At 41.8% G+C, this 17,747-nt stretch overlaps 5 protein-coding genes across 6 annotated transcripts; 1 reads left to right on the top strand and 4 right to left on the bottom strand.

Annotated features, from left to right (window-relative positions):
* Window positions 1-1,989: 1,989 nt before the first annotated feature.
* On the bottom strand, window positions 1,990-15,168 carry RB195_021859 (uncharacterized protein; the record flags this gene model as incomplete). Its single annotated transcript, XM_064208778.1, has 7 exons — window positions 1,990-2,289; window positions 5,044-5,144; window positions 5,218-5,255; window positions 7,524-7,590; window positions 10,740-10,833; window positions 12,298-12,472; window positions 14,921-15,168. 7 exons carry the CDS (start codon window positions 15,166-15,168, stop codon window positions 1,990-1,992), a joined length of 1,023 nt encoding a protein of 340 aa, XP_064064659.1.
* Window positions 15,169-15,456: 288 nt separating this feature from the next.
* RB195_021858 (uncharacterized protein) lies at window positions 15,457-15,774 on the bottom strand (the record flags this gene model as incomplete). Its single annotated transcript, XM_064208777.1, has 1 exon — window positions 15,457-15,774. The coding sequence occupies one exon, from the start codon at window positions 15,772-15,774 to the stop codon at window positions 15,457-15,459; it is 318 nt and encodes a 105-aa protein (XP_064064658.1).
* An 89-nt stretch (window positions 15,775-15,863) lies between these two features.
* On the bottom strand, window positions 15,864-16,607 carry RB195_021857 (uncharacterized protein; the record flags this gene model as incomplete). 2 transcript variants are annotated; one of them, XM_064208776.1, is made up of 1 exon in its annotated part: window positions 15,864-16,607. In XM_064208776.1, one exon carries the CDS (start codon window positions 16,605-16,607, stop codon window positions 15,864-15,866), a length of 744 nt encoding a protein of 247 aa, XP_064064656.1. The 2 variants fall into 2 exon arrangements, with proteins under 2 accessions (XP_064064656.1, XP_064064657.1); XM_064208775.1 differs by having other exon boundaries at window positions 15,864-16,556.
* Window positions 16,608-16,647: 40 nt separating this feature from the next.
* RB195_021856 (uncharacterized protein) lies at window positions 16,648-17,118 on the top strand (the record flags this gene model as incomplete). The annotated part of the gene is made up of 1 exon (XM_064208774.1): window positions 16,648-17,118. The coding sequence occupies one exon, from the start codon at window positions 16,648-16,650 to the stop codon at window positions 17,116-17,118; it is 471 nt and encodes a 156-aa protein (XP_064064655.1).
* A 65-nt stretch (window positions 17,119-17,183) lies between these two features.
* Window positions 17,184-17,717, bottom strand: RB195_021855 (uncharacterized protein; the record flags this gene model as incomplete). Its single annotated transcript, XM_064208773.1, has 1 exon — window positions 17,184-17,717. The coding sequence occupies one exon, from the start codon at window positions 17,715-17,717 to the stop codon at window positions 17,184-17,186; it is 534 nt and encodes a 177-aa protein (XP_064064654.1).
* Window positions 17,718-17,747: the final 30 nt, after the last annotated feature.

Genomic DNA, 17,747 nt, shown 5'->3' with positions numbered 1-17,747 from the left:
AGTGTAGCACAGTCGGTAAGAGGTTCCGCTGTGGTTGCAATCGATCGGAGGTTCGAATCCGCCCTAGTGCAAACCAAGCCTTTCATCCCTCCGGGGTCAATAAATTGGTGCGAAACTTGTCTCCGAATATAAAAACACTGACTTGGCACATCATTCCCGCAAGTCATTGCATCCCCATAGGGACTAATCAACGCCGTGCACTTCATAATTTATCCGTTTGTGTGAACATGTTCATCGATTGAATGCGCATCAGGTAAAACGCGATGGAATGCTTGATAGAGATCCATTCAATCGATGAATTAGTTTTGTCTCTTCCGGTTTCCAGATCTAGAGTAAACTATGAGAAGAACTGAAAGACTGCTTTTGAAGAGATTTTCGATGTTGTGTTCTTTTAACTAAGAATATAGGGTCGTTGCCTAACACGAGTGTAAAAAGGTGCCTCGTTTTATAAATTGATCCCTTTAGTTTCTCTAATTGATAGATTTGTGTGCAATATTTCGCGTTTTCGCTTTGATGATTGTAAATCTACCTAGTAATGAGAAGAATCCGACATTGTAATTTTTAACGAACGCTGCTGTTAGGTAATAAATCTCCCGTGTTCGTGTGTTATTGAGCGCAGCCCACTCTCAATTTCTCTCGAACACATTACGAAGTTGCATGTTCGAACATGACACACTTTGACGCTTTCGACGAATCAAAATATGCAACTTATGCCTCATTAGTATCTCGAGATCTTTTATCTGTTTTATTGGAAATAGAATTGCTTCATCCATAATTATTTTAGTATACATGTTCCATCAACTGAGAATGAACGGTTTTTGTGAACTAAATTGATCGCTCCTCTGAAAAACTGAATGTTGTACAGTTGTCCAACTTGTCACGTACTACATTCCGTGCTCAAACTCGAAGAACATGTGTTCTGCGATTAATGAACGAAAACAGTTCAGGTAAAGAAGTTTGCAGCAGCGTGCGAAGTTTCACAAAATAATTCCGAAATGTGGGACAGCTGTATCGCAGTCGGGGACAGATTCCGCTCTGACTGCATGATCGGTCGTTGGTTCGAAACCGTCCCACTGCCAATCAATCTTTTCATTCCTTCGGGGTCGATAAATTGGTATCAGACTTATCTGAGAAGATTTAAACACTGACTTGATGCATCCGCTGGCCCTTTGTAAGGCTGCACGTGCGTTCGTAAATCTCAAACGATTCTGAATTGAAGACGGATTCCTGGGTGCCTCTCCACAGAGATTGATCAACGCTGTACACTTTATCCTTACTTTAATTCCGAAATGTGATCGTATTGTTACTTTTTGTCAGTTGGCTCGAAAGGTGGTATTGCATTGCAACCGTTGAAGTGAACACGGATGAATTAATCATGGCAAAATGACAAAGATTAATGGGAAAAGTATTCTTGCCCAGTTATTTTCGTTTTTCTTTCTTAACGAAAAATTGGATAGTGCATAGCTGCTGCAGAAATTGATTCCGAAAAAAATAGATAATAGATAATGTTAATGATAAATAGATAAAAATGATATGCAGTACAAGAGTAGGCTTGAAATCTTTATGGTGTGTGGAACTGGTGGAATAGTGAGAGTCCACATACAGAATCCCGTCAGCAATAGGCCTAGTGTTTTGCAGAAATTTGATTCTCAAAGAGAATTGAAATTATTGTACGAAAGTGTCCGCAATCCTTTCTCTCCTTTTTTTTGACATTAAAAAAGAGAAGGCTTTTCTTGTCGCGATCAACGCGGTGTTTCAAGGAAATCTCGTGCGGCCCCACCTTAGAGTGGTTTCACTTTCGATCCCCAATCATCTTTCGATCCGGCTGCAAGCGGCAGGAATAAGTTATAGTCGAGTACTGTGACTCAGGGTTCACTTACCCGTTTGACTAATACACTACATTTTCTCATTGCACCTAAGTAACAGTCAGCAACATTTTTTTTTGTTGGGGAATATTTCGCTGGAATGTTGAGACTTAGCCTTGAAATCCTACAAATCAGTTAGTTCTCTGTAATCGAGTAGACCTTCTCTAATTGCGATTCTTATTAGTTTAGGTTTTTCATAGCTTCGGAAAAGGAGTTTCGAAGCAATGACTGGATTTCTCTTCTTCTTCCAGATAGAAGTATTGGTGTACTTTATTTTCAGTCCATCTTGTTGCATCTTCTTTTCCTCAGTCGTTGCATCTTCTTTTCCTTCACGCTTAGGTTCAGAAATAGTGTTACCTAGTCCACAGAATCCCATGAGTTCCACAGTTCTGCCAGGAGATCGACTGCATCTGTCCTGTCCAAACTAAATGCATTGAACTAAGTAGTTTTTATATTGAAATCAAGTTAAAAACACGAGTCCCTAATTTCTTCTGTTTTTTCCATAACCAATCAATTTGTTCCTCATCACGGGACTTGGGTATCAATCAAATTGTTGGGGCAAAATTTTGTTGAATAGCCGAACTATTGCTCTCAGAACTTATCAGAAAATGATCTTCAAATAAAAAAGCTGAAATTCCTTATTTTTAGTTACAACACCAAATTATGATTAAATTAAATTTAAATTAAATGATTAAATTCCGACCTGAATAGTGTTAAAAAGTCCTTCATTGTATGTTTTAGCCGCGGTCAATTTTAAATTCTTAGTTTGTAAGGGACGAAAAAAAGACAATTGTATGAGATCGTCGCAATTTTAAATTTCTCAAAATAAAAGTGTATCATGGCCCTGTATGCAAAAATGTTTGCGATGGAGCTGCTGGAAATATTGTCCACGAAAGGTGTACTGACGCCAAGGCTTTCACAAACGTTTTGGTTGAAGCCGCAACAGTTTTACGTGTTACTAATTGGCAAAAAATATGTTGATTGCAATGGCACCTGATTAGTAAGAGTTCGCAAAACTTGTAATTTGAGAGATAGGATTTAAATGACTTCAAAAAAATGCAGGAAACTTCTACACAACCTAATAGATGTGTAATTATGCAATTTAAGTATGCAGTAAACCTCAGTGAGACATTGTAACGTCCGATTCGTGTGGAATATGGTTCATGTTTAGTTAACTCTTAAGGTATTTCCTTCTGATAAGTTCTACTCTTATTATTTGTGTGTGTTTCTAAGGATTAAATCCACCATGAGTCTACAGGAAGCTATGTGTATCAGTACAATTTTCGGACTGAGGTAAGCCACTGTTGATACTCGCTCCCGTTGGATGTACCATTGGAGTACTTCACCATCGCGATAGCGTTGAACAGTATCCTGCTCCGTTCCTCTCGTCACGAAAATATCCAGAAGGAAGTAAATTTGTAGCTTTTGCTTTCAACACACCAGTGAATTCGTAGAACGTTTACAATAATTTTTCACAATACAATAAGGCTTTCATCTTTGACTCGTCTAACAACAGATCGCCCTTAAAGCACCGTGAGAACTACAAGGGGACTTCAAAGAGACTCTTGCCATCGATTCCACGAACCTTTGCTGAGTTGCTAAGCAACTTTTTTGCAAGCGGTACTTCATCGATTACGGGGTGTAATTGACGAAATGTTCATTCGAGAGTGACTTCTCACACTAATCTATGCACATGCACATGTCGGATATGCTTAAAGGCAGCATACCAGGAATCTGACGTGGTGAGGGAATCCCTCTCTCATCGTCCTGAAAACCGCGTGGGAACCGCTTTGGTTCCTACGAGGAACGCTAGAACGCTCCTTAGTGTATACGCGCTGGTCCCCTCAGCAACCCATATTCATTGGTTCCACTTGAAGGGGCAGTCGAGAGAACTCACTGGCTTCCGACCGCAGCGCAGCTGAATGCGGCGCGTGTACAAGGATGGTGCGTTGCAGTGGTGCGTCGTCGTTAAAACGGAGTCTTTGGCGCCGTTTTTTTACAACGATTAGGCAAAGATCAGCGGAACCCTGACCCCTGATCCCGCATTCTACAACACCATCTCATGCTTATCAAGCGGTTCCCCTCACTACGTCAGATTCGTTTCATGCTGCCTTAATGCGGGTGGTCGCAATCGATTGGGACAAGGCAGACAAAGGAGAGATGTGGGTTAGGCAGAAAAATATTGTGCGTCGCGTCGCGCTTATCCAGTTGAACAGGACACTACGTGACATCTCTATGCGTATGATACAACAACTGTTAACAGGAGACATATGATAAAAAGATACGGAGACAGAAAAAATTAAGGAAAACACACTTCTCTCCGTGAACTGTTCTTCGATGATGTCAACTACTCTTCTACTAATTCGTCGGAGTATTCTCCAACGTTGCGGACAAAATTTTGAGATTTTAATGCAAACTTCAAAGCACCGACTAAGGTTGGTGCAATTTTTTACGTTGTATTTTTTTTCTTCAACACACATCGCATTTACTCGCACATGCATCCTTTGAAATCCAGTGACGTGAGTGCCAATCGATAGCATTATACTAGATTTCTATTGGGTTTTACGCGCAAGAGCTTCTATTTTCAACGTCCTCTAACAAATTTTGGTTAGGGGAAAAAGAGGAACGTGGAAGATTATCTCCTGTCCTAACAATTTTTACCCCTCCAAAAGAAGAAATTGTAATAAAATTGCCTTCAAACAATACTTCAAACATTTACTTCCCATCATAGAAGAGGAACAAGCAAGCGTAGGAGGTGAAAGTGTTTGATAGCATTCTGAAACTTCACTGCTCCATACCAGAGTAAAAAATACATAGGTTTTTTCCATAAGTTTCTTTCTACTACTCTATCGTAGTACGTGCTAAAGAACTCTAAACCTTTCTCTAAACCTTTTTTGGATATATAGTAAATCACGAGAGTAGAGAGTAATCACGTAAGTAAGCTAGAAAGAGGAAATTACAAATCAGAAACATAAAAACTGAAAAAAAAAGTGCAGAAAAACACAAATATGGCTAGACAGTCTCTTCACGTCATCTGTTTCTTTGAGTAAGTGAAAGTAAAAGAGTAGAAGCAATTACCTTTAATAAGTTTCATTTGAAAACGGCAGATACTCAACTTGATTAATTGGTTTTCTACAAGGAGTTACTGAAAAAAGTTCAAAAAGCAACCGAGTCGTACTCCGACGCTGATAATGGATGTCCACACATCTTCAATCGCATGGGGAAACTTAGACGAGTTGAACTGAGAAGCTGTGTCCAGCTCTTCCCATATCGTGTTATCTGAGTAATTTAATTTATATTAAATTACTATTAATTATTATTATTATTATTAATTTGTTCAAAGTATAGGCACCTTTTAGAAGGCAAGATCTTTTGATGATGACAGGGAATCTGAAAATGAGGAACGTTGACTTTCTCAATATCACAATCATCTAAGTTGAGGGGCAAAGCAACCAACAATTTCCCCCATCGATGGCTGAAGATTATTGAACATTTTGTGGCTCTTGGCCTGAACTTTGGGTTTACAACGTCACCGAGTTAGCTTAACTCGGTCCCTAACCCACACTCGAAGTGCGTGAGCCAAGTTTTGGCGAGTGTCGACCTGGCTCAGCTCGCTGCTCTTGTCACTGTCTTTGCTCCCGCCGCTACTTCGCACGCCGATAATCCCCCTCCTTCAGTAGTCACGCCAGCGGACCCTCTTTCAGCCTCAAGTTAAAGCGAACAGGATAACTGGTTCGATAAAAGCAGAGCGTGAGCTCAAGAAAAAAGAACATTAGTAGTACTTATACATTTGCAGGGGAGATCGAATAGAATTTCATTGTAAAGAAAATATTAAATTCATATAAACGGAAGAAATGTATTGCAAGAGAAGGGATACCTCGCCTCAAAGCATGGTGGATGTCCCAAACCAGAGTAGTGGAAGATGGTACAGCCAAACTATAGTTACGGGTAAGCCAATGGTGGATCAAACTACTTCAACTTCGTTCACTCTCCACAAACAAATACTTCACCTTCAAATTAACCTCAGTTCATAATTAACTACCAAGAGAATTCCAGAATGCACCATTCTACAGACTGCGCGATTTTATGCGAGCACATATCTGATCTCAACGTGGATATGGCGACTGCTGTGCAAGCGCTATTTCGGAACGACGTCTTCAAGTATATCTTCAGTTGAGGTGCCATTTTTTCGTACCCTCGCAGAGGATGCTCACTAAGTCCACTGGTCACATTCGTCTTTCTTTTTTTTGCTTTCAAATAATTGCACATTATATTTATTTTTTGAGGGCGGGTGTGGTGCAGTCAGTTAGAGGTCCGTTGAAGCCGCAGGTTCGAGGGTTCGAAAGTGCCCTAGTGCAAACCAAGCCTTTCATCCCTCCGGGGTCGATAACTAGGTACCAGACTTGTCTGGGAGGATAAAAACACTGACTTCCTCATCGGCTGGCCCCTGCAAGTCATTGTATTGGCCAGTACGCGTTCCAAAACCTCAACGATTACAAATTCCAGTAAAATGCGTTGGCGCATCCCAAATGGATTGATACGCCAAAGACTTCTATCTTTTTATATTTATTTACTTGCTAATTATTTATATATTGTATTTTAGTAATTTTCAGTACAGATATAAATAAGAATTAACAGACTTCGAGGCTCTGAAAACTCAGAGCGGCGTCCCATCTATGCTAGACGGCAGGGATCATTCTCGGACGAGTTGTTCCATATACTTCCGCTTCGATAGCGGGTCTACCGGGTCGCTCGTGAGCACTTACCCTCCCTTCTTGGTTTTAATACTAGTTACAAACAAGAAAATAACTACGCAAGTCTCAAAGTACCGACTTCACGTGACCTAGAAATAAAGGAAACGGTATATAAGTGCTGAAGTTTTGTCTCAGGAACCTCGTACGCAACGTTTTATTTTGAGAAGCACAAAACTGCGAAGTTTTGTGCTTCTCAAAATAAAATGTTGCGACGATGATCAACAATCTCAACCTCAGCAACCACAAGAGCAACAGCTCCGTTCGGTGCAAGATTCAATAAGCATTCTGCTGCATTCAATAAGCACTGGAGTAGTGCATAACATGGAATTTGCACAATCGAAAATATTTCATGTTCTGTAATTCTATAAGAATTTGCTATTATTATCTCTCAGAGAAAAAAGCGGTTAGGAAATTTTTGAAAACCAAACAAAAATTTTCTTTGAAATCTCTTGCAGTGGATTTACCTTATCAACAAACTCAGACGTACTAGGAATCAATTATTCTTTAGTAATAAACACAAAACAAATAAATAAAAAATATCTTCACCAACATTGAGTAATCTCAGCTCGTCGCCTCAATACTATTGGTTTTCCCCTGCTACCACTACGGATAACACTACGTTATCACGGCACGAATATACTGTGTTCCGTTTATTGTTAGTCGACAGTTCTAGTCTTCTATGGATGGTATTATAACCGTTGCTTCCTACGCTGGGTAGCTGCGTTTTTTGTACGTCGTTACGTTGTTTATTGTTTTGATTGTAAACTCCACTCAACTTAGCATAAAAACTCAATTCCCCAGAACTAACAGCAAATTAAATAAGCGATTTTAATTGCATATAAAACGCAGAAGTGTATTGTACCAAATAACGAGGTGGCCAAAACGTGATAACGGGCAAACTTACGGTGGGAACAAATAACACCAACTTTTTGAGGGCGGGTCCCCAAACACCGCCATTGTTGATATGAGCCCTGAATTCTTAGATAAATAATGTCGTCCGTCATTCTTCCTAATGAGATGCTAATTCTATTGAAGCTCACTAACTAGTAGCTGACTTTATCAATTTTCTTCTGATCACGTTGAAAACTGCTGATAAGGCTGTTTCCGTGAGGTGATTACCATTACGTGAATCGTTTCTCATTTCATCACTGAGTCTGCCAGTTTGTTGATTCGAACGTCTTCGAGACCTGATGAAATCCTGCTTATAAGGACAAAAAATCTCTCTTTCTCTCTTTTCAGGTCAGAATATGATGGCGTGTATCGTGATTCTAATAAGGATAAGTATATAGATGTGGATAATAATAACCCGAGTCAAACATCTCGAACTGCTACAAACCTTTGCGAGCATATACTTATCTAACTTACGTTATTTGAGATGAGTTAGCCAGTTGGAATTGGTGGTAGAAGAGGGTGGGACTGCGGAGATGTACGAGAGTACATCTCTGGCCACCCTCCTCTACCACCAACCACCAGGCGTAGAGTTAACAACACCATAGAAGGAGCCACCAGATTCATGAGAAAATTGTTTGTGATATTCACTGGTCCTATCGTGTGGTGCTGGCACATCGTTAGTTTTATTCTTCCCACTTCTTCCTATTAAAGAGATAAAACTCTTTTTTACCTCTGGAATATCGTGCTGTGTCAATGTAATGTTGTGGGAAAGACTCGATAGGTTCTCATTCATTCGAGCGTTCTCGTCACATTCTTTGGTGTTCAAAGATAAAAGCGAGACATGTGTCAGTTAGTCTTTTCCTCAGTCCTCAAGAAGCAACAGCGACTTTTGGCGAGAGCCGACTGCCCTACTGGACTACGCTGTCTACCAGTCACGAGAAGAAAACTGGGATCTAACAATGTATTTAGAAGAGAGAAAGTAATACATGCGAAACGACCAAATCTAACTTCGTAAAACAAGCAAGGTTATCGAAATTAATGCCAAAAAAAATGGAAGAAACACTGAAAGCATATGACGTGAAAGCGGATAGCTCTGCTGCAGATACGCTTTTTTACAGTTATCTAAAATAATGGAAAGAGTGACGTCCAATGCAACAAAATCAGAACTTGCAACTTCTCCTCTGCCTTCAAAGTAGCGGAACACTACGCTGTAGGAGACACCATTAACGTCGCAGGACACACAACATTCTTTATGAATCAAGCAAGCACCCATTCCTGTCCCCAAACTTAGTTATGATGCTAAGGAGTGGGAATCCTTTTGGAGTACCTATGAGTACGCGGATGATTCAGGAAACGCGGATGATGTCTACAAAATTATCTTTCGGATACAATGCGAGGAGAAGCTCGAGAGGAGATGTGTCGAGAAGTCGACGAAGAAATAAGTTATAATATTTGTTATGGCAATTATTGTGATCGATTGAATATGCTTGAATAGTTGCTGTTCACTTCTTGCTATGTTTGTGTTCGGAGTTTATCGGTATACATCTTGGGTTATATTTATACATATAAGCGGTTGATTACCCCGTCCGGGGTCTTTGGTGGTCCAGTTAGAATAAAGTTTAATAAGAGACAAGTGTTCTGTACACCCGAACAACTACTTTATTTGATCTGAAAGTCCAGCGTTTGAAGACACAAAATAGCTCATCACTTCATGGTGCATCGATGTAACAAATAAATCAGGTTGGTCTTTTTTGAATTTCATTTGTTTATTCCTTAATTCAGTCGCACTCTCTCACACACAACTTCCATTTCCTTTGGGATAATTAGGTTCCTGGAGCAATATTGTGTCTCGTCACCGGGTGTCCACAAGGCTTGGGCATTATTTCGTCTGAATTAGCGATCCTAAGCGATTACTTAACTACAATTCCACCAATCCTGAAACAACTTTGACGCGCTTCAGAAAGGATGCGTTACGATCAACCTTATCGGGAGAGATGAAAAAATTTCGTCAAATTTCATTCGAAGTAGTCTACAGGGGTAAGGAGAGGGAGTAGGTACTACAGAAGTAGCCACTTCAAAGATTGAGCGGTTAAAGGATTATGCCGCCGAATTGGCTAGCTTAACAGAACCCCCATCAAAGGACACAGACGAGTTTGAAGTGTATTCGTCTAAGGCGCAAGGTTCTATAACCTTACGTTTCGATGATGACGCTACCAATTCAAGCTCGTATGTGAGGATTTCGTTATGGTGTTCGTCATCTGCTGCAAGGTACCCTTTAACCTCTCAATAGAACCCAGTTGTGCAGACGGAGCGATCAAATCAACATTATCATCACTTGGACGACAACAACTAGAACTACAAACGCTTCCAATTCAAAGGTTTAAGGTAACATTTGGGAATGGGATAACTTCTGGGAACAATTACATTCCAACGTACATTCACAAATTCTATTCTGTTCTAATGTATGTGTATTCAGAAGAGCTTGTGTTCTGGTAATTTAATCAATTGGACAATTGCTCTCTTCGCTCAGCCGTTTTACATGGCAACGAAGGCTGATTGAAAAAGTAGAAGTTGAGTATGAAAAATTTCGTGTTCAACAGGTTTATGAGTATGAGTATGAGTGAGTTTACGAAGACAATCACGCAGACTACAGCGACGAGGTCGACACTGACATCAGACAAAACCCTCCTGTCTATTTTGAGCAAATCATCGACGAAGTAATGGCATACTCCGATGATTAGGGTATGGATGAATGCAGCGAGATCGCCCTTGAAGATATTTCAGGCGACAATGATGAAAGAAGTAAAATAGCATGTTGGAATAGTTGTTTTTCATTTTTTGATGTTATTTTTATGTTCAGTATATATATATATATATATATAGTATATATATATATATATATATATATATATATATATATATACTGAATGTAAGCAGCCGATTCCCCTATACGATACCTTTGGTGCAATAAGGATAAAGTTTAATAGAGGACAAGTGTTCTGTACTCTTTAACAAATTTATATTTATTTAATATGAAACTCCCGCGCTGCCACGTACAACATGGAGTCGCTCAAGAAATGTGAGATCTATCGCGATTGCGATCTTGTACGCTCTTAGTAACTTGTAGACTTTAGCAATGTAGAACACAGAAAAATGTAATGTTGTCGAGTTGAACGCTTCTATAGAACTAATCTCGTTGGACATCTATGAAGAGGATATAAAAACTGACTGTCAAGCGACTCTTCGTCTTTCATTCCACTGCTTTGGTTTTGCTGATTCGTGCTTCGTTGTTCCCTTAGTCGAGGATAGGCGGCGCCTTGTTGCTGAACGAAAGACCTGCGTCTGTTGCCAAGAAGACTACTGCAAGACAACTGCTACTGTGACAAGAACAGATGTAAGAGGTTCCATGCCCGCTGTTTTCATTGTCACTATTCTGATCATCACTCTGCAATCTGTGATCTTCCTAAAAGAAAGCCAAATCCGGCTCGAGATGGTTTGTGTGAACGAAAAGACCAGCTGGCAGATCTGGAGAGATAGCTACGACTCGCCAACTAAGTTGCAGGCTGGAGCATCGCGGATGTGATCTTGTAGACTTTTAGAAATGTAGAATACAGAAAAATGTGATGTTGTCGAAGTGAAAGCATCTGTAGGACTTAGTCCGTTGCAAATCTATGAAAAGACTCTGAAAAATGTCAAGTATTACATCGCCTTCCATTTCTCTGCTTAAGTTTTGCTCTTCAGCATTGCTTCAATTTTTTGTTCTATTCATCATTCGCGTTTTGCACTCTGCTCCTGTGTAGATTTCCTTTATTCCTTTCGGTTTAGTGCCTTGTTTTAAATCCCAGATTCTTATTTTGGTTCCTTTGATTTTGATTAGCTCTTTGCATTACTACGGTATTGTCTGTGCGATTCCTTGTATCCGCTAGTTGATCAGTTCACTCAGTTATTACTCTGTTTCACTTCAATTCACTTTTTCCTTCATTCATTTAACAATGTTGCTGTGCGTGTTAGTAGGTTTTTGTATTTGAGTGGGTTTAACCATCTAAGTATGAGCTAATAAATTGGCGCTGTTGGATTTTGCTCGTGATCCAAGAGTCGCGCGGCACGATCACTGAATCACGACCATTTTCAAGATCAGCGGGCAAACATAGCAATTAACAGTGGAACATAAAATCTAAATACGGTAATACACAGTTTTTAGCTACCCAGGTGGGGTTTTTAGATAAGACGAGAGCTCGGTACAGGAAAATGGAGGATCAAAAAAGGTTATGCGACGAATCTCATCCATCGTAAACCAACTTCAGCTAAAAGTAATAGTAGATCGAGTAGTAATAGTGGCTCTGCTTCAGGAGCCAATTCTTTCGTAACTTACTGATGCAATCCAACGACACACCCTCCGAGAAAAACAGGAATCCTCAAGAGCAGAAATATGGAACAACGCCAAAGATTCTGGGAAAAAGAATTGACAACTACGTCCAAACGGAACCGGACATTCGTCGTCACATGGAACTCCGGCCAGAAGCTAAAGAATCAGTAGCAGCAGCAGAAGAGCTCCGCTTATCATGAACTTCATCTGAGTCAGAATTGATTCACTTGCGAAACGAAAGCTACCGCTACCAAAAAAGGGGTCATTCATCTAAAAATTACTAACAGTTCTAAACGCATGAGCAAAGAATTGAACAAATGAAGAACTTACCTTAATGTTGGAACTGCAGAAACACAGGTCACATGGCTAACAACTGCACAAAAAGAGCTTGCAGAGTGTGTAGCACTGCCGGCCACCACACCTCAATCTCCGAGATGCTCCAGACTCCGGGCTCAGGAAAACCAATATCGAATGCGATTTTCGCCATGGTGAAACCACGCACGCAAATCCATCCGAGGGATCGGAAACCGAGATAGACAACATCTTGTTTTCTCGACAGCGATAGAATAACACCAACAAGTAACCGAACACGCTGTCTATGAAGTTATGAAGTTATTGTTTATAAAGAATACAGCTAAAAACGGTAATAGAAGGAACAACGTCTTTGTAGGAGAAACCACTTTTTTTCGATCCACTTAAAAATACCCGCGTACGGGTACACATTACTGGTGGATACGGCAGGTTCCATAGCCGAAGACATACTCGAGAGACTGGATCTCAAAGAGATCAACTCCTTAACGCTAAAAAGGAGCACGTTCGGTAATCAGCATTGAACAAGCATTGAACAAAATGCCGATGCAAAGTCACATATCTGCAAGTGTATGACTACATGGGAACGGGTTACACTGTTTCTGTTGTTCTTGTTAAAGGCATCAATCCACGAATCTGAGGTGGTACGGATTTCAGGTGGAGAGTTCCTATACGGGGTCGTAGATTATGGAGAGGTGGTGATTCCGTCCATCTCTTTCTAATTGCCGTAGAAAACGGCCCGGAAGATGCGGCGCGTACACAAGGCTGGCGCGCTCCAATCGAATTCGTTGTAGAAAATAGCGCGCCGGAACGCTTGAAGCCGTATCTTCCAGGCTCTTTTCTACGGGAATTAGAAAGAATGGACGGAGTCACCCTTCTCTTCATAATCTAAAACTCCGTGTAGGCTTAACCCACCTGAAACCCGCACCACCCCAGATTAGTGGGTAGATGCCTTTAAGCATATCATAGAAGTTTCTTTAAAGCGAGAGCTAAACTCCACGGAGAAGGGTTGGTTAGCTGAAAAGGACATTGGAAACTCGATCAAGCTTCATGATCAAAAAGTTCACTGACAAGTCCTGCTGGAATGCAGTAACACAGTTGTCCTGATGGACTCTTGTAGGCAAAAACAGCACATCCTGCCATCGAAAATAAGGCTCATCCCTTCGTTCTCAGGATATCTTATTACCAGATAACTTGTTTGGAACTCCGATCAAAATGAAATCTCCGTCAGGTTCTTTACCACGTAGGGCGAAAACAAGGATAAGAAGTGGGAAATGTTCATGACTCTGAAATTAACAGGAATCCAGGAATTTCCCGGTACTAAGCATGGTGAGCAACAGCTTACTGAAAAGATAGGTAAAATAGAGTTCAGTCTCTGTACTCTATATTACTTACCTATCTTTTCAGTGTGATAAGCTAGTAGCCTCAACAACTGCAGGGCGGGAGTAGAAAGATCAAATTCTATTTTACCTCAGGAAAATTGTGCTGATGTTGTGAGAAAGACTAGTAGATTCTCATTATCTACCTGTCTTATCATTTTCTTCGAATTACATCGAAAATAAGACCAAAATATCAAAGATATGTAAGCGAGACAGATGTCAGTTAGCCATAGTCTCTCGTTCCGTTTTTTTCGTCACAATGGAAACGAAAATTCTCTGCTGCTAAACGTTACTATTACGAATATCTTCTAGTTTCAGGTAAGTTAATTTGCACACAGAGTTTTCCAGCTAACTTTTAACATGCCCTCTTGATTAAAAGTTTTACAAGGCAAAATTTGGATTTATACATTAGTAATGTCGAAATATTTTTCATTAGCGCACAAGCGTAATGAATTTACTTCGAACCTAAACCAATTCCTTAAGAAATTCTGAGATTTCAAAGGGAAATTTCTTAAAGCGTTCAAAGCTTTAAAGGATTAAATTTCGGAAATTTGTCACATTAGCCACTGATATCAAGATGAAAAAGGAGAACTGCTGGGTCGTAACATAATTTTGCAGAGTTCTTCTACCTAACTTTCTTTAAAAATAAATATTATACGACAAATTTAACAAGCATGTCTTCTCCGCTATCGCTTACAATCTTTTCCCACCATGCGACCAATAAGTGTCTTGGCAGAAATCGTCTACCTCCATGAAGAGGAAAGATCAATAGATTTTGGAGATACTAATTTTTGGAAATAGGAGATTCTGTTTTGTGTTACGTTATACTAATCAAGGTTAGGTTGCCCAAGAAAATGATAACGACCGGCACCTATAGCAGTTAAATCTCCTTAAAATGATGCTCACACTTTTTCAACCTATTTTCGCACTTCTTCAAGTCAATGATTATTCAAGCAGACTATTTTTGAACACCCAAAGCCTAAGATTGTCCCTCTATAGTGCCCGGCAACAGTCACAAATCCATGAACCATCTAATTTAATGTCATCGGGTAACTAACTCTTTTTCTTAAGTTGTTCTCCGTGTTGCTCACACCCCGCGAACTCGTATCGTACATCTTACTGGTGGAATATCAATGAAAGACGCGCATTTTGAACCTGTTAATATTTGAATGTTGGCGGCACGGCGGGACCGACCAGCAATATAAACAGCGACAACAATATTGACCAACAATATTGATGCGACCGGTGATGAGCAGGGAAGAGGTAAAACTGGAGTCAGAGGAGATGATCAAAATCCTCTATTCGCAATCTATGGAAATGAACAGAACTGTGGTAATCAATGATCATCTTGATCACCTTGACTCCCGTTGATCTTCGAACTGGTCGAGCGGGCGCCAGTAATTCTTCCATTTGTCCCGATCGCGTGCCAGAGTAGCCCAGTGGTTCCTCCTTTCGCGTGGGACACGAAGAGCATCATATTTTTCTTTCAAGGACTTCGTGAAGAAATCTGACCATCGGGTCGGCGGTCTTCCTGTAGTGCGCTTAATATCGCGGGGAACCCAGTCGCTCACGGCTCTGGTCCAACGGTTGTCATCAAAGCGCATCACGTGTCCGGCCCACCTTGTTTTACTTTCTTTAGCAAACGCGGTGGCGTCTCTAATCTTCGATCGCTGACGTAGATAGGACTTCGAAGTCCCTTACTTGCGTCAAACGGGATACTCCTAGCATCATCTCTCAATTGCGCGTTCAATGACACTCACCGCGTTTTCTTCCTGCTTGCGAAATGCCCAGGTTTCCGAAGCGTAGGTCAAAGCAGGAAGTACGGTGGTGTTGAAGAGGTGAGCACGGAGCCGGGAGTTCCTGGTCTTCTTTACCACATCCTCGATGCTCTTTTACGCTCCCCAAGCAGCTCGTCTCCTCCTGCCCAGCTCGGGGGTTAGGTCGTTCATCATGTTCAGTTCCCGACCCAGATAAACGTAGCTGATGCATTCGGATATGTTCGTTCCGTTGAGCGTGAATGGGGCATCCGAGACCCATCCGTTCCGCATGAACATCGTCTTTTGTAGATTCAGCTGAAGACCGATGCATCCACATGTTTCGTCGAATTCGGTCAGCATTCGTTCCGCTTGGCTGATGCTAGGTGTTACCAGTACGATGTCATCAGCAAAGCGCAAATGGTGTAGCTGCCGACCATCAACCTTCACTCCCATGTCGTCCTATTCCAACTTTCGCATTGCGTTCTCGAGGGTGGCTGTGAATATTTTGGGTGAAATTGTATCACCCTGTCGGACCCCCCTCTTCACGTCAATGATGATGTTCTTGTAGAATGGCGAAATTCCGGTTGTGAAGTTACTGTACAACTCTCGAAGTACCTTAATATACTGAGTAGGGACGCCTTGGTTGTCCAAGGCTTCCACACCGCTTCCGTCTCAACCGAGTCGAAAGCCTTCTTTAAGTCGATGAAGGTGAGACAGAGCGGTATCTTGTACTCTCGTGATACCTCGATGAGTTTCGAAACAGTGTGAATGTGGTCAATCGTGCTGAATCCTTTTCGAAACCCTGCTTGCTCGCATGGCTGTCCTTCATCCAAGACTTTTTCAATCTTATTAAAGATTACTCTTGTAAAGAGCTTGTAGATGACGGACAGTAGGCAGATTGGGCGATAGTTGCCGATGTCATGTGGATCTCCCTTTTTATACAACAACACGGTCTTACTGCTCTTCCACTGTTTAGGAACCTTACATTCCGCCAGATAACGTGTAAAGAGCCTTGCCAGGGTGTTGATGAGTGCTGGCGGAAGGCTCTTCAGGTGTTCTGGTCTTATTCTGTCAGGAACGGGTGCCGTACGATTTCTTACCGACATGATAGCATGTCGTATTTCGTACGGGAGAACCTCTGGAATGACTTGTCCATCTTCCCTCAGATGGTGAGGAGGCAAGTGGACATGGCTGTCGAAGAGATCAGAGTAGAAGTCGTAGATGATTTTCTCCATCCCCCTTCTCGATGCAATGGCTGTTCCCTTTAGGTTCCGGAGAGCAGTCATCCTCGTCTTGCGACTGGCGAAGTCTCGGCGGGCATAGCGGATGCTTTTCCCCGCCTCTGCAGCTTCAGCCAGCACTTCTGCTCTTCTCTCTTTAAGGTCTTCCTTTATCGCCTCTCGGCAAAGCCTTGCGAGCTCGGAGCTCGGGCTGGCGTATCAGCTCAAGAGTTTCAAGAGACAGGCGCCTCCTGGTGGTTTTAAAACTCTCAGCCTTCTTCGCGCAGTCGTGAAGGTGTTCGACAAGCCGGTCATATTCCTCGTCGATGTTGTCCATTGCAGAATCTTCCCAAAAGCCGGCCAGCGTAGCGAAGAGATCCCAGTTGATGGTAGTCCTGGAATTTCTCTCTCTGAACTTGGCGGCTTTCTGTGCTCTCCTTGTGAAGGAAAATCTTCCACGGAGGAGGCGATGGTCCGATCCCGTATAGAACTTTGGTACAACACCGACGTCCGTCAGGCAGAACCTTTTATTGACGATGATGTGGTCTATTTCATTACGGTACCCTCCACCGGGTGACTCCCACGTCCAGCGTAAAGAAGAGGGCTTCTGAAATTGCGAGTTCCCATGGATGGTCTTAGTCGTCATGATGAACTCGGCGAGCCTCTCTCCTGGTCATTCCATTGTAGGCCGTGGGTCCCGATGTGAAGTTCCTCCGGCGTTCTTCTTGGGCCAACCTTAGCGTTGAAATCGCCAACTATGACCTTGTAGAAGGCATGATCTTCTTGGTAGAACTTCTCCAGGTCCATATAGAAAGCTTCGACTTCTTCTTCTTCGTAGCTTGATGTTGGAGCGTAAACGACGAAGATAGTCAAAGCTGGTATTGGGCCACATCTTCTCATCCGCAGACGTCCGATTCGGGTCGTAAGTTGTTCAAAAGAGTCGATGTTCTTTGCCATACTCGTGTTGACGAGAACGCCAACTCCACCAACACCTCTACTGTCGCATGTTCCTAAGAACAGTTCTTCTCCAGTTTCATATACGGCGTTGAGAGGGTGACGTCGTCTCGTCTCGGTCAGTCCGATGACGTCGTACTTGATCTTCTTGGCTTGCATCATCAGATCTTCGATGGCCGCTTCCGATGCAAGCGTACGTGCGTTATAAGTACAGATCGCCATCCTAGTCCTTTTCCGTTTTGGTAGCCTACA

This window comes from Necator americanus, chromosome X, assembly GCF_031761385.1.
Source record: "Necator americanus strain Aroian chromosome X, whole genome shotgun sequence".
Classification (NCBI taxonomy): domain Eukaryota; kingdom Metazoa; phylum Nematoda; class Chromadorea; order Rhabditida; family Ancylostomatidae; genus Necator; species Necator americanus.
This window is presented reverse-complemented; position numbering and strand designations above follow the sequence as displayed.